This window comes from Stenella coeruleoalba (assembly GCF_951394435.1).
Source record: "Stenella coeruleoalba genome assembly, chromosome: 2".
In the NCBI taxonomy this organism is placed as follows: Eukaryota; Metazoa; Chordata; class Mammalia; order Artiodactyla; family Delphinidae; genus Stenella; species Stenella coeruleoalba.
Window position 1 is genome coordinate 27,964,313 of NC_137147.1, and position 16,950 is coordinate 27,981,262.

Consider the following 16,950-nt stretch of genomic DNA (forward strand, 5'->3'; position numbering starts at 1 on the left):
CTTGTTTTTATGCAAATACACTATATACAATAAAACAAAGAGTTTGTATCCAAGAAGTCCACTACGTATCAATGTGATTCTTTCCAACTGTAAATTTAAAAACTATTTTCTGTATGTCAGCTAATTGTTATGATTGGGGAAAATAACAATCAGTAGCAAAGCACTGCTACAGAAGTTGAAAGAAGGTTGAATTTTGAACTAGAAAATAATTTTGAAAACTCTCAGCTGTGCTCATGGAACTCGTCTGGCAGAATTTTGGTTCCATGCTTAAGGTGACTAAGCTAGGTGACTTCAAACCCCTACCTCCAAAGCCTTAAGTTTCAGAAATATAAATACTTAAAAATAATAATGATTTTAACTGTGTGGATTAAAAACTGAAACAAACCACACCAAGTTTTTGATTCTGTGGAAAGACATTAACACAGATTTATTGATGCTCAGAGAACCGACTCATTATTCTAAAAACTGATAAAGAGAAAGAATCATTCATCCAGTAAGAACAGCTTGCAAGGTAATAAATAATACATAGTCGATAAGATAAAGTTCTTTACAGAAAAATTCTAGCTAATAAGAAGGAATGACAGAATTAGTGTATTACCATTTCGCAACCTATAATAAAATAGTGAATTTAGGCAGTTTTCAAAGGCTGCTAAAACTCTGGGTGTAAGGCTGATGAAGAATTTTACAATGAATAATAGATGAGGCTAGCAATACCTTTATCAATGAATTAATCTTAACATCACAAAGAGAGACAAGCAGACACGATGTACCCTTCTATAGGATGTATACAACACCATTTATGAAATACTCTTGCCAAATTGAAAATAAAAATAAAAATCAATCCTGTATTTGTGTGAGCTTCTAGATCTAGTTACTGGGAAATAAAAAGGGATAGATGGACATATTAAGCACTACCACAGGGATGTAAGCAAAAAAATCCAGAATGTGGAAAATTCTACAGAACAAATAACAATAAATGGCAAAGGAAAATAAACGGGAGGTGGAACTCTGACAGATTAAAAGAGACTTAAGAAACATATCAAATACAGTACCTTATTTAAATCCTGATTCAAACCAATCAACTATATAAAGACAATTATGAGTCAACCAAATCTGAATCCTGATTGGCTATCTGATGATATTAAGCAAGTATATTAAAATTTTTTAGGCACAATAATGGAATTGCAGAGAGAGAGAATAATGGATTGAGAGAGAGAGAGAAAGAGAGAGTCCTTGTCTTTTGGACTCACATATGAAGTTATTTGGTAGTGAGACGATATGATGCCTGAGATTTGCTTTTAAGTAATTATGTAGGTTGGTATAAGTGCAACAGATTGGCCATATGCTAACTATTGAAGCCAAGTCATAAGTATATGAGGTCAATATTCTAGTCTCTCTCCTTTGGTATATGTTTAAAATTTTCCATAATAAAAAGTGGGGAAAAAATACTTCATTATCTTTCTCAGTAGGAAACTAGAAAAAGAAAAACTAATCAGAGGAAATTTAGTAATTTTATCTACTACAAACTAGAGACAACACTGTTGAAAAACACATTTGGTAATATAGCATCTTCTTTATATAATGAGCATAAAACTTTATTTCATAAGAAAAATTGACACAGAGATAAAGGATTGATCGCTGTGATCATTACAGCATGTATTATCCAGAGCTAAAAACAGAATCAAGTTCTATACTGTACAAGCCTCGCATTCATGAATTTAATAATCACAGGGTTTTCATTATAAACCCTTGAGGTCCATGACATACACGGTAATCAGTAATTTTGCCAAGACATAAACGTTAATCACGAGAAATAAATGACTAGTACACAGGGGAGTTAGGTAACAATGAGTGAACCTAGCAGACCACCTAGCAACCATACCTCAAAGCAGTTTTTTGTTCTCTGCTCCTTGATTCATGAAGTGATTAAAAAATGTTTTCTTGGTAAAAGAATGTCACCTGCTAATGACAGTAATGGAAATAAAGAAAATATAAAGAGGACTAAGGAAGTGTTGTCTATTAGTCAAAAATTAGAAGTTTTAAATTATATTTTAAAGTGAAATGTTGAATTTGGTAGTAAAATCAATGATGTGGACAAATCCACTACATGCTCTATAAACAAGAGAAACAATTTGTGAAACTATTGTTGGGATTGTGCTAATCAGTACAAAACTTGCAGTTCTGAAGAAAGTTATAAGCTATAGTAGCCTCTCAAAATTGTGCATTTATGAAGGTCTCTGGAGGTATCTATCCAAGGAGAACAAAGTTCTAACCACTCTAATTATGTTGAGTATTTCTTTCAATTACAAAATGAAAATTTTCTACAATTCCTTTTCCAGTTTTATAATGAATACAGTATGGAAAGAGATATAGTTTCTAAAGAAATAATTTTAAACTAAAAGAATGGACAGCAGACAGGAATAGATGAGAACTTTAAAAGCATTACTCATGCTAGCAGATTATGTTCTTGGTCTGTTATATAACCCTTCCTTTGGGGAAGAAATCCTCCCCTATTGCATTCCACATGATTTGAGTCAGACTAACCATTCCAACCTGCCTCTGCAGCCAGGCCCCAGGCCTGGCCCATCTCGGTGCTCTTTGCTACTTGGCCAAAGGACTGGTTCCAGGATAGATATGTGAGCCAAGATGGAACAGTCAGAGTCCTCCCCAGGACCTTTCTTCTGGAATGTTCAGAAAAGATGTTCTTTCCTTTGGGATTACAAGATTTAAAGACATGAACTGGAGTTCCTACTGGCCACCTTCCCCAGTGCTAGATCAAAGAAGAATAATAACTCACGAGTGAAGCAGAGCTTTGAGATGCAAAACTCAAAAAGTAAGAACAAGAGCACATTCCAAAGACATTATTAAGAGTCATGGATCTGGGGAGGGATGGACTGGGAGTTCGGGATTAGTAGATGCAAACTACTACATTTAGAATGGATAAACAAGGTCCTACTGTATAGCACAGGGAGCTATATCAAATCTCCTGAGATAAACCATAATGGAAAAGAACATAAAAAAGAATGTATATACATGTATAACTGAGTCACTTTGCTGTACAGCAGAAATTACTATAACATTGTAAATCAACTATACTTCAGGGACTTCCCTGGTGGTCCAGTGGCTAAGACTCCCCACTCCCAATGCAGGGGACCCGGGTTCGATCCCTGGTCAGGGAACTAGATCCCAAATGCCACAACTAAGAGTTCACATGCCGCAACTAAAGATCCCGCATGCCACAACGAAGAACCCGCGTGCCACAACTAAGACCTGGCACAGCTAAATAAATAAATAATATTTTTAAAAAACTATACTTCAATAAAAAGTAAATAAATAATGAGTCATGGCTCTAGAGATGCTCAAAGCTATTTCTACTCCTAGAATTTTGATTTATGTGAATAAAATCCTTCTTTTGCTTAAGCTAGTTTGACGACATTCTATCACTTAAAACTCTAAGAGTTTCCAATATATTTTCATTGTACGGCGAAAAACAACTTGTAACCTAGTAAACTCAGTAATTATTCCAGCACACTCTATCATAAGTGGCATACTTTTGATTACAATGGCTTCTTACCTTTAAAACACCTAATAAAGATACTTTCTGAATTATGACAGAACTCATCACGAAATATACAACATGCAACCCTGAATAAATGTGATCTGGGTACTCACACTCATCCAGCCCCAACTGATAGGCCAGGTTCTGAAGGCCTCGTACCTTCTCCATCAAATTAGCTGTGGTGAGGCTCCCCAGTTCTGAAACAGAATCATTTATTTCATTACCATTTCTTTCCACTGCTTTCTAGTAACAACTCATTCAGGTTGCAAATCCTTGTTATAAATGTTTTCAAGTTTAATTCCTATAGAAAAATAGAAAATGGATTCATCTCTTCTCATCCAATCATTCCCCCTACACACACACACACACACACACACACACACACACACACACACACACACAGGCATACCAGTGAATTTTCCACCACTGCAAAATGCCTCAGATGAGCTTACCCACTTAATGAGAAGAGAGTCATCATAGACACAATAGCAAATTATGTGTTTTATCCTGAGGATCCTTTTATTACATTCATTTTGCCAATCACACAAAATGAATACACCATTAAAATATGAAACTTGTGATCCGACACAGAATTGAGAAAGCCTACAGACAGATCTCTGTCTCACTGTCATTTACAAGTCCTCATTATTCCAATTAATAAAACAGCAATAAAACACTCTTCCCTATTTCCCTAAGTTTAGAAAACAAAGACTAAATATTAATCCAAACTTTACCTTCAAATCAAATTCCTATAAAAATTTTTACGTTTACCAGATAAGAAGACAGTATACTTAAAATAAAAACTTACTTTCCGAGATTTTCCTTTAAATAGCACCCAATTCCTTTTAGGTTTTAGACATAGGTCAATTTGCATGAAACATAATGCTCTGATCCCTTACTAAAACTTTAAAGTTTCCTTAGAAAATACATGCTGATGGGATATTATATAAATGTCTGTTTGGAACATTACAACAATGAACCCGAGATGCCCTTGAGACTTAATTTTCCCTTGGCTGGAGGAGGGGATCTGGTTTTAAGCATTTCATGCAGAAGAATGAATTACTTCTGAAATCAAATAGAGGTGTTATTTTCTGCAACTTATCATGCCACACTCATTATCTATATCTGGCATAAGTAGGCTTTCTTGATCTGTTCAGCTGCTTAAATAGCTTAAGAATCCCAGATTTTTTACCTTAACTTCAGTCTATTACTTCACAACCATCATGAATCTTATCACCAGAAGGATGATAAAAAAATTAAAGTAAAGCAAAATCAAGGAAAATTTATGTTTTTTAATTTAAATTTCTACTTTGTGGTTGAGTTCCAAGTCATTTATCAGACAACAATATTCACTACTTACAGTATTCTTTATGAGAGAAACTGATGAGATAGAAAGAACTTAAAGACAGCTCTTAACCCACTAAGGGGCTGTCAGTTAATAGTCCTGGCAGCAATATATGGCAGTAAATCCTAAATAAAGCACTTGTGTTATAGCGGTAAGAGACTAGTCTTAAAAAGATCATGGTTTGCAGCTTCCCTGGTGGCGCAGTGGTTGAGAGTCTGCCTGCTAATGCAGGGGACGCGGGTTCGTGCCCCGATCCGGGAAGATCCCACATGCCGTGGAGCGGCTGGGCCCGTGAGCCATGGCCACTGAGCCTGCGCATCCGGAGCCTGTGCTCCACAACGGGAGAGGCCACAACAGTGAGAGGCCCGCGGAAAAAAAAAAAAAAAAAAAAAGATCAGGGTTTAAATTTTAACTCTTTCTAATAAACCTTGGTTAAGTTAACCTCCGAAACTTAGATATCATACCTAACTCACAGAACCTGTATAAGAATTAAATAAGAAAATTTATGTGAGAACTTTTACTTAACTCTAAGCATCATACAAAATAAAGTTAATATTAAAGGAATTTAGCAGCAGAAGAAATCATTATTACTGAGTCTTGAATTGGCAGGATTTCTACACATGGAAAAGTAGAGAAGGGCATTTAGACATGAAGAACCATGAATAAGGATGGTTAAATAGGCAATTTGAAGCCAAGAATACTGGTAAGGGAATAATGAGAGAAAAATTGGAATGGTAGTTTGTCGAGGAGCATAAATGTCAGGTTAAAGGCTAAACGTCACCAGCACTGCTTACCTTTCAACATGTCGATATCGTCACGTTCTATTTCAGCCATCCATTTGGGTGGAGAGCTAGTAATAGGCTGTCAGAAAATAAGAATATATCCATTCAGATATACGCAAAGTATGAAGAGACCCTACTCTTCTTTCTTATAAGAAAAGGAGTTTTTCACACAGCCTTTAGGTTGTTTGAAAATACTGGCAAATTATAATTTCAAAGACCTAGATTTCTCCAGGTTCAGATATGGCCTACAAATAAAACCCTTAGAAAATAATACTGCTCATCTTTAAAAGCTGGTTTTAAAGAAATGATCTTGGAAGAATTAGGTCTGACCACTGTTACTGTTGTATGCATAAAAGATTGGTATAGTTGTGAAAGAAATTACTTGAAATTCAGTACTGGTGAAAGCCTCCAACTGAACTGTTTGAAACAATAATCAGGAAGTAACATTCTCTGGCAGAGGAGAAGATTCAAAGAAGAACCAAAAATGAGAAAATCTTCAATCTGAATGAGAGAAGATTGGAATGATCATTACATGAAATTTCATTTTATTGTAAACATTTCAGAAAACTTTAGAATTTTAAGTTTCTTTTCATTTCTGAAAGTGAACTTACAAAACATGAAAGAGAACCCATTCTTGGAATAGCTTTGGAGTAACAGTTTTCAATCCTGGTTGCACATGAGAATCATCTGTGTAACTATAAAAAATACAGACAACTAGGCCATAACCCAGATGTACTGATTTAGAATATCAGGGTTTGGGAGAGGGTCCCGTGGAAAGAATGGAGCAAGGGCATTACATATGTATTTTTTATTATTTATTTATTTTTATTTTTTTTTGTGGTACGTGGGCCTCTCACTGTTGTGGCCTTCCGTCGTGGAGCACAGGCTCCGGACGCGCAGGCTCAGTGGCCATAGCTCACGGGCCCAGCCGCTCCGCGGCATGTGGGATCTTCCTGGACGGGGGCACGAACCCGTGTCCTCTGCATCAGCAGGCGGACTCTCAACCACTGCGCCACCAGAGAAGCCCTCTTTTTCTTTTTTTCTAATTGAAGTGTAACTGTCATATAACATTATATTAGTTTCCGGTGTATAGCATAATAATTCAATATTTGTGTAAATTGTGAAATGATTGCCACAATAAGTCCAGTTAACATCTATCACCATACATGGCTACAAAAATTTTTTTCTTGTGATGAGAACTTTTAAGATCTATTCTCTTAGCAACTTTCAAATATGCAATACAGTATTACTAACTATAGTCACCATGCTGTACATTACAAATCCAGGGCTTATTTATTCCTTTTCCTTTTTTAAAAATTAACATTTATTTGGCACTCTGTGACAAGCAGAACACTTTATATGCATCATGTCATTTAATTTCCAAATCAACCCTATGAAACAGGTATTATTATCCTCCTCATTTTACAAATTAAAAAAAAACAGATGTATAGGAAGATTATAAATCACTTGCCTCAGGTCACAAAGCTATTGGAGCCAGGATTCAAAACCCATGAAGTCTGAGTTCAAAAACCACTACTCTATACTACCTCACCTTGAAGGCTCTAGGTCAAATTCACCACTTCTACTCCAGCAGGGAATCGGACTATACCAGGGGATCTTAACCTGGGGCCCTGGGATGGCCCTGAACCCCTAGAAACAAAACTCAATATATATGTGCATACTTCTAGGGAAAAAGTGTAGATATTTAATCAGATTTTCAAAAAACACCATGCTCTAATAAAAGTTTTCAAAAAACCACTTATTTACAACTTAAAGTACTTAGTTGTAACGCATATAATTAACTAAACTAAAAATTCATTATGAGAATTTAAGAAAATTAAATCAGGTACTTTCTACTCAATCTACTAGATAAAATCTGATCTAATAATAATAGCTACAATGTACTGTTTATTAGTTCTTGGCAGTATGCAAAGTGTTTTACATGCATTATGGCATTTTATACTAAGTTCTATGAGGTACTTTCAGATGAGAAAACTAAGGCTCAAAAATGTTAGGAGGGCTTCCCTGGTGGCGCAGTAGTTGAGGGTCCGCCTGCCGATGCAGGGGACACGGGTTCGTGCCCCGGTCCAGGAGGATCCCACATGCCGCGAAGCGGCTGGGCCCGTGAGCCATGGCCGCTGAGCCTGTGCGTCCGGAGCCTGTGCTCCGCAACGGGAGAGGCCATAGCAGTGAGAGGCCCGCGTACCGCAAAAAAAAAAAAAAGAAAAAGTTAGGAAACTTGCTCATGTCACAGATAGTAAAGTAGCAGATTCAGGACTCAAATCCAAGTGTGTCTGACTCCAAAGCCCTATGCTATCCTGTACTCCTCATGCTCAGGCCTTCCTGGACGCTAAAGTGGCACACTCCAGCTTTCATACAACCCTAGCTCCTGAAAAAAATGAAAGAGGCTACAAAGTCAGACTCCCTTTGAACAAACATGCTCATAGGACCTGAAAGCCACAGGCCCAGAAGAAGGGCCTTAATATTTAACTCAGCACCTTTAACCCTATTAATGAGTGGAGAATGCTAAGCATATGGTAAGGTACTAAGAGAGTTATATTACAAATCCCCAATTTGTTACTAGAAAGAGCATTAGCTTTGGAATCAGACAGATCTGTGCTCAAATCCTGGCCTGTCACTCACTAGGACTTGGGCAAGTAACTTAACTTCCAAGTTTCTCTGCCAGTCAGTGCTTTTAACTTTGGGCACAAATGCTTTTAGGTCTGGTATAATGAATATGGATGCTAGTAATTAGACTTATGGGCTCAAAGCCTGGTTCTGCTATATACAGCCTATGATCTTGGGTAACCTACTTAACCTCTTTGTGTCTATTTCTTTGTCTGTAAAATAGGGATAATAATAGTACCTATACCTCATATGTTTATTCTTTTTCTGGTTTTTTTTTTTTTGGCTGCACCATGCAGCTTGCAGGATCTTAGTTCCCCAATCAGGGACTGAACCTGGGGCCACTGGCAGTGAAAGTGCCGAGTCCTAACCACTGGACTGCCAGGGAAGTCCCCCTCACATGGTTTTGTAAACACTAAATAATGTACATAAAGTACTTAGAACAGTGCCTGGCATATGGTATGCATCATGCACGTGCTAGCTAATATTATAATCATCATATTTTCCTGGTTGTGGGAATATATAAGAGAACATATTTAGAGCATCTAGCACAATGTCTGCTGTCCTGGAAACGGAAAAGTTGTGGCTCTAATGAATGTCTTCCTTCAGTTTCTGACGAGCCACTGAGAAATTTCAAAATCCTCTAGGGAGGTATAAGTTAAAGTCATAATGCATCACATAAACAAAAGAGAAAAGCTTCAAAATCATAGTTTGGGCAAACAGAATACAGGCATTACATTAAATATTTCAACTGCCTTACCTTAAAATCTTTTAAGCTGAGAGAAGAGGCTAATAGTCAAAGGTCAAAATATCAAAATAGAGCATGAACATCATTAACATGATGATAATATAAACAGATTTCCAGGGCTGTGGTTACAAAATATTTTGAAGGCTATGACATTATTCTTGAAAATAAAGAAATAAGAGATAGTTGAGATTTTACCCAGAAGCAAAATGTTGGGAAAACTTCATTAGGTAAGTAAGATATTACTTACGCTTTTGAAGGAAGCTGCAAATTCAGCAACACCTGGTACTAAAAAGAAAAAGCACAACATTAGTCATTCAGTAAACATTTTAGTGTCTCTTACATAGAGGATTCAAATGAGAAAACAGCCTTGTCTTCCAGGAGTTTATAGTCTGGAAGAAGAGACAGAGTAAATCAATAACTATAACATTTTTTAAGTGCTTCAAGAAAAATACCAGTTGCTATGGGAGGACAAAAAATGAAAATCTAAATCAGACTGAGGAGGCAGGAAAAGTTTCTCAGAGAAAATAATGCCTCAACTGAACTTCAAAGGATCAGGAGTTAGCTGAATAAGACGGTGGTGAGATCTAATATCTCTTACCAAAAATTTAAAATTTCCTTTTTAGGTATGCTATTCTATCAATCCAATTGTTTATTTAAATATCTCACAGAAAGAATCATATTAAAAAAGAGAAAAATAAAAATCAGGTATTTAAAAATAAGGTTCAACCTCACTAATAAAGAAATATAAACTAAAAATAATGAATATCAGTAACATCCAATACTGGCTAGTATGTAAGGAAATGGGTACTCCCATCCACAGTCATCCTCTTCCATATGCACAAAGATATATGTGCAAGGATATACATTGTTAAATTGTTTGTAACATCAAAACTTGGATATAACTTAGGTTTCCATATAGGGTATGAATACATAAGCTATAGTAGATCTATACAATGAAATATTTTTAAAAAATGAAGTAAGTCTATACCTATCAACCTGGAAAGATCCATTAATAAGTTACTAGGTAGAATATGTTAAGCTGTAGATCACTGTACATATGACTTCATCATAACAAAACAAAAAACTCTCTATACACTTAAAATATTTATTTGCCTATCTGCATAAGCATTTAAAAAAAAAAGGTCCAAAATATCAGTACTAAACTATAACAGCAGTTAACTTTATCAGAATACTTAAAGGAAGTAAGGAATTACTTTATGCATCTCGTATTGTCTGACACATTACAGATGAAGTTTAAAAATAATAATAATAATAATTTTTTTTTTTTTTTTGCAGTACGCGGGCCTCTCATTGTTGTGGCCTCTCCCGTTGCGGAGCACAGGCTCCGGATGCGCAGGCTCAGCGGCCATGGCTCACGGGCCCAGCCACTCTGCGGCATGTGGGATCTTCCCGGACCGGGGCACGAACCTGTGTCCCCTGCAACGGCAGGCGGACTCTCAACCACTGCGCCACCAGGGAAGCCCAAAAATAATTATTTTTTAAAGGCTCTCTATCATTTCCTGAGTCACACTGTGTTCAGAAAAAATTAAACTACCAAAGAGCTATTCTTAACACCAGACCACAGAATTCAGTCTCTTCCTTTGAAGTAAAATTAAAATTTTAATCACTACAGCTAAATGATAACTCTTCAAAAATCTCCCTCAAAGTAGCACTGGTTTTCCTGCATTGATTTTTGAGCTGCTGCTTCTTTTTTTTTAAATTAATTAATTAATTAATATTTATTTTTGGCTGCATTGGGTCTTTGTTGCTGCACACGGGCTTTCTCTAGTTGCGGCGAGCGGGGGCTACTCTTCATTGCGGTGCGCGGGCTTCTCACTGCGGTGGCTTCTCTTGTTGCAGAGCAAGGGCTCTAGGCACGTGGGCTTCAGTAGTTGTGGCATATGGGCTCTAGAGTGCAGGCTCAGTACTTGTGGCTCACGGGCTTAGTTGCTCGGCGGCACGTGGGATCTTCCTGGACCAGGGACTGAACCATGTCCCCTGCATTGGCAGGCAGACTCTTAACCACTGCACCACCAGGGAAATCACTCCTGCATTGATTTTGATATAAAGAAACCAAGAACTTACATTGCTCTGGCCAAAGATCTGGTGAAGCTCGGTCAAGTTTTTCAAAACTTAGCAAAGATGCTTCCAGATCTGCCCCTAGAACAAAACACTCAGATGAGCTAAGAAGATACAAAACACATTATTTTACATTTTATGACATATCAATCTCAAAGAACATAACAAACTGGAACACTCACTCACCTGGAAGTCTAGAGATTTGAATTCTATGACTACTGATGCTACTGAGCCATGATGTTACACAAATAAGTCATTTCCCTCATCAAACCTTAATTTTCCCATCTCTAAAACAAGAACAATATTTTAGTGGGGTATTGGGAAAAATGAATGTCAACAAACCCATCTGCATCTTTACTCATACTCTTGAACTTTCCTCCCAATCAATGAAGTGTCCCTGCTCCCAAGAAAAACAAACTCCTCTGATAGGGCCCTGGATTCCATCTTCTCTTGCTTTGTCAAAGATGTGATCTTGAATAATCTCTTGCACAACCAGTTTCTACCTTTCTCTACTGGCTCAACTCAGCAAGTAAGCCTGCTCTGGAATTTACCTTCTTTGAAGATACTCTTCCTTGACCCCATGACTTCCTCACTCCTCCTTCACTGCAAAAGTTCTTGAGTTGTTCCTCCTGTCTCCACTTCCTCACCTTACATTCTCTCCTTAACCTACAACAAACAGGCTTCTGCCCCTACATGTGCGGAAACGGCTGTTGTCAAGATTATCTATGACCTATGTTGCTAAATCAAGTGGTCACTTCTCTGTTCTCTCTTATGTGACCTCTTTGCAGCATCCACCCACTGACCACTCTCCTTCAAACACTCCACTTGCAGCTTCTATAAAACAATTATGCTGGTTTTTCTCCTTCCTCACTGACTCCATCAGTCTCCTCTTCCACTCAGGGCCCACCCTAGGCTGACTTCACTCCCTACCAAAAGTCTCCCAAAGAAATCTCATCTAGTCCCATAGCCTTTACGACCATTTATATGCCAATGACTTCATACTGCTACTTCCAGCCCTAATCTTTCCCCGGACTTTGGAGTTATATATCTAAGTGGCTACTTGACATCTCTCTCTATTAACATGTGTGAAAAACCATAATTCCCCAGTCTTCTCCATCTCAATAAATAGCACCACCATCAACTCCAGTTCTCAAACCAAAAACCCAGGTGTCATCCTTCATGCCTCCCTTTCCTTCACTCTTCCATAACCAACCCATTAGTAAGTCCAGTAGTTTGTCCCTCTAAAACACACCATGAAATCACATTAATTAAGCAAGGAACCATAGCTTCTCTCCTGGACTACTTCAATAGCCTCTTAATAGGTCTCCCTGCTTCCATTCTTACCCCTCCCCCTCCTGACCCCTAAATCTACACTCCACAAAGTAGCCAGACAGATTTTTTTTAAAATGTTCACGCCACTCTCCAGCTTAAAGGACTTCTTCCCAGCTAAATTCATGAATGCACATCTACTGTGACCTATAAAATCCTACATGATCCAGCCCCTGCCTAATTCTTCAACACCATTTCCTCTCCATTCTTGCCCTGGTACACAGTAGGTGCTCAATATTAATGACAACAGTTAGGGACTTCCCTGGTGGCACAGTGGTTAAGACACCATGCTCCCAATGCAGGGGGCCTGGGTTCAACCCTGGTCAGGGAACTAGATCCCACATGCATGCCACAACTAAGAGTTCGCATGCCACAACTAAGGAGTCCACCTGCCGCAATTAAGGAGCCCGCCTGCCACAACTAAGACCTGGCACAACCAAATAAACTAATTTAAAAAAAACAAAACGACAGTTAACATTTGTTGAGTACATATTGTGTGCTCGGTATACTAATTAGCTGCATAAATTGGTTGATTTAATGATATAAACAGTGGTTCTTAACGTTTTCTGGGTAAGCCACATTTTTGAAGATCTGAAAAAAAAAGCTATGGACTCACTCCCCAGAAAACATACATATTTATAAAATTTGTCAACATGTGCTTTTCTCTAAACTAAATTTTTTTCCCAAATATTCTAAGGGACCCCATGTTCATAGCAGGATTATTTACAATAGTCAAGACATGGGAACAACCTAAGTGTCCGTTGATGGATGAAGACATTGTGAAAATACACACACACACAATGGAATATTATTCGACCATATATAAATGAGGAAATCCTATCATTTGCAACAACCTGGATGGACCTTGAAGGCATTATGCTAAGTGAAATAAAACAGAGACAGAAAAATACTGTATGATCTCACTTATATGTGCAATCTAAAACAAGCAAACAAGTAAACTCATAGAAAAGAGATCACACTTGTGGTTACCAGAAGTGGGGGGTAAGAAGAGGGGTAATTGGAGGAAAGTGGTCAAAAGGTACAAACTTCCAGTCATAAGGTAAATAAGTACTAGGGGTGTAATGATGACTATAGCTAACACTGCTGTATGATATACAGGAAAGTTAAGAGAGCAAATCCTAAGAGTTTTCATCAAAAGGAGAAAAATTTTTTTCCTTTATTCTTCTTTCTTTTCTTTTTATTGTATCATTATGAGAAGATGGATGTTAGCTGAACCTATATATTTAAGTGAATTTCCAATAGCATTCTAATTGGGAAAGAACTCAACTCTAATAAATTGCCTAACTAAAGCATCCAAAAATGGCAACCAAAAAAAGCTGTGTGAAACACAAAATGCCAATTTTCAAATTCCCAAGGAATGTTACTGATGGAAAGTTCAACCATAACAAAATAAACTTATTGAGAGTAGGATCCAATAACCAACAAGTGTGACCCTATGATACCACAATCTGGGGCATAACTCAGACTCTACTGTGAGTGTTATTCTCATACATTAAGTAAGTAATGGCTTTACTTAGATTTCAATTTTCTCCTTTTCAAAGATGTCCCAGCAATTTTAGCGTTAAAAAGAGAAACACTAGGGCTTCCCTGGTGGCTCAATGGTTGAGAGTCCGCCTGCCGATGCAGGGGACGCGGGTTCGTGCCACGGTCCGGGAGGAACCCACATGCCGCGGAGCAACCCACATGCCGCGGAGCGGCTAGGCCCGTAAGCCATGGCCGCTGAGCCTGCGCGTCCGGAGCCTGTGCTCCGCAACGGCTCACAACAGTGAGAGGCCAGCGTACCAAAAAAAAAAAAAGAGAGGAACACTAAATGACCTAAACTTTTTTTCATAGCAAGATAATTTAATGGTGATAATTTTAAATCTTAAAGACAGAAACAGGTGGAACACTAAAAATAGAAGTGAGAGAGCTAGGCAGTGGAATATTTTAGGATAAGATACTTATTTAGAAGCTAAATTTAAGTTCAAAGTGCTCAACTTGATTTTGTCAGATTAAAAAGATTACAGGGAGAGGGTGAAGCTCTGTAAAAGATGAGCATGAAAAGTTTTAAAAATCTAGAGTGCACATTGAGTGAGAGTGGATATGGCTAAAAGACCAAAGGAAAAAAATACATTTCCAGTATTCTTCATGGCCAAAGAGAGGAAAAGAAGTTGAGAGAAGACAGGGGAAAAATCAAACATAAGGAACAAAACTTTTAAATATAAAGACAACTTAGTAATAAGCTAAAAATTTTAAGAGCAATTACTTCTACTTCTATCACTGGGCTGGTTTTTTTTAAAACTGTGGTAAATTATACATAAAATTTACCATTTTAATCAGTTTTAAGTGTACAGTTCAGTGGCATTAAGTACATTCACATTGTTGTGCAACCATCGTCACCATCCATCACCAGAACTTTTTCATCTTCTCAAACTGAAAGTCTGTACCCATTAAACAATAACTCCCCATTCCCTTGGTTGATTTTTTAAATGCCCTTTTTTTTTCCTGGGGGGGGGGGGGAAGGACATTTTAACAAGAGAGCACCCAGGCAAAATAATCTCTTTTGACTCCCAACACCCATAATTTCTTATACAGTATGTACCCGTGCTCAAAAAACTTAAGACTCAGTTAAACTTAAAACTAAGTAATTTATTATTTATGCATATATCTAATCAGTCTTTCAATAAACATGAATTGAAGGCCTACTGCTTGCCAGGCACTGTGCTAAGCCCTGGGATCCAACTATGAACAAGACAGACTTGGAATTTACAATCTGGTGTGAAAAGGGCAAAGTTAACATAATAACTATTCTGTCGATGAAGGTACAGAGAAAGTGAATAATGGTGAAGAAGGGCAACTCCAGATACTGTGTTCTGGGAAAGCCTCTCTGGGAGGCGACATTTAAATGAGACCTGAAACTGCAAAAGTGTTTACGTGTTTGATTAATCTTTTCCTTTCCCAAAGCACCTAGAAGAACGCCTTTCATATAGTAGGATCTCAGTATAGCTTTCCTGGCCTCAATTTCCTCATTCCTGAAACGAACTTCCAAGATTCCTTCCAAACACAAAATACCTTTGTTTGACAGAAAACTAACTCTCAGTGAAATGGACGCAGGGATGGAGGTGGTCGAAGCAAGAATTAAGTGAGTCCAGAAATGACTGCAAGATCCTAACCCTAAAGCAGAACGGAGCGCAAAACCCTGTGGGTATACCAAAACTACTCAATTACTATCTGAGATGACTTGCCTCTTAGACAACATATAAGCAGAAATCGTTCATTCACTCAGACTTAAGAAACAACACATAAAGCAGAAGCTACAGAGGTTGAGACGTGTGCATGACTACGCTAGAAAGCTCAATTCTCATTTTCCTCGGGACTCTCACTGCGAGGGATCGAGAGGGTCTCTTCCTTAGCCGCCAAGGCAACGGTCCCAATCTAAGCAGACAGGAGAGAGTCACGTTTCTCTTGCGGTTCAATCCCGGGATGAAGTCAGCCACCAACCCTAGCAAGCGCTTAAGAGAATCGTTCCGGATGCTCAAAAAGAGGAGAATCGACCCTTCAATGGGGCGCCCGGAGGAGAAAGCTACACTAAGGCGCCTCCTTTCCTCTGCAGTATGTCCTCCTCGGCCCTCAGCCTCACCCAAATGGGGCTTTAGCGTACTAAAGCGGACCAGGGCGGAGGACCAAGGCGACTCTCGTCCTTTTGCCCAGAAAGGGTCCCAAGCAGGTGCCCTCCTCCACCCGCCTGGTACATTGCAGAGAAACTGGGCACCTCCAGAGCCGCTGTGAAGAACCGGCGAACTGAAGATGCACCCACCTTCCATGGAAAAGAAGTGGAAGGGAAAGGAGAGCCCACGAAAGATATGTAAGTTCGAGGGGCAGACGGAGAGTGGAAGTTCCCAGGAGAACACAGAAGGAGGTTGCAGGCGAAGGGTCCCTAAACCGGCTCTTACCGTCTGTGGGAGACGCCATCTTCCAACCCATGTCACGTGACGTGGCCAACCGTCGGCGGGAAAGCAAGGATCCATAAACCACGCCCCCAAAGAGAAACCCTATCCCCAACACACGGCCTGGTCTAGTTTCCCCGCCCCATAGGGCAATGTTTCCATGGCTCAGCCCCCAGTGCTTGCCATACCCCCTCGCGCCGTGGGTGAGGCGGAGCTACTGCAAAATTCTTGCAGGATCTTATTTACTTTCTTCAGTGGGTGGGGCCGCGGTTGTGCCTGTGGCCAATCCCGGTTCTGGGTTCGGGGGCGGCTTCCCCGTGTGCTCAATATAGAGTACCCAAGTCAGGGGCGGCTTCCCTACCTCCGCCAACAGAATTTGTTGAGGTGGAGGGGGGCGGCGAGAGCTCTATCACTTCTGACCAATCGCATACCCCCAGGCCTGGGACTGAGGGGGCGGAGTCAGGTGTTAGGACGAGTGATTGGCTAGGGGAAATTGTCCTTTCCACCAATGAGGAGGTGCGGCAGGATGGAGGGGA

At 39.0% G+C, this 16,950-nt stretch overlaps 1 protein-coding gene across 2 annotated transcripts in view; it reads right to left on the reverse strand.

The window, feature by feature from the left end:
- LIN52 (lin-52 DREAM MuvB core complex component) overlaps positions 1-16,771 on the reverse strand; it is a 120,650-nt gene extending 103,879 nt beyond the window's left edge. For both annotated transcript variants that reach the window (XM_079912803.1, XM_079912804.1), the window contains exons 1-5: positions 16,421-16,771; positions 11,145-11,219; positions 9,307-9,344; positions 5,699-5,765; positions 3,673-3,756 (exon numbers count right to left, since the gene is read on the reverse strand). In XM_079912803.1, the coding sequence (XP_079768929.1) occupies positions 3,673-3,756; positions 5,699-5,765; positions 9,307-9,344; positions 11,145-11,219; positions 16,421-16,451 (295 nt within the window). In that variant the 5' untranslated portion in view covers positions 16,452-16,771. The remainder of the gene's footprint in view (positions 1-3,672; positions 3,757-5,698; positions 5,766-9,306; positions 9,345-11,144; positions 11,220-16,420) is intronic.
- Positions 16,772-16,950: the final 179 nt, after the last annotated feature.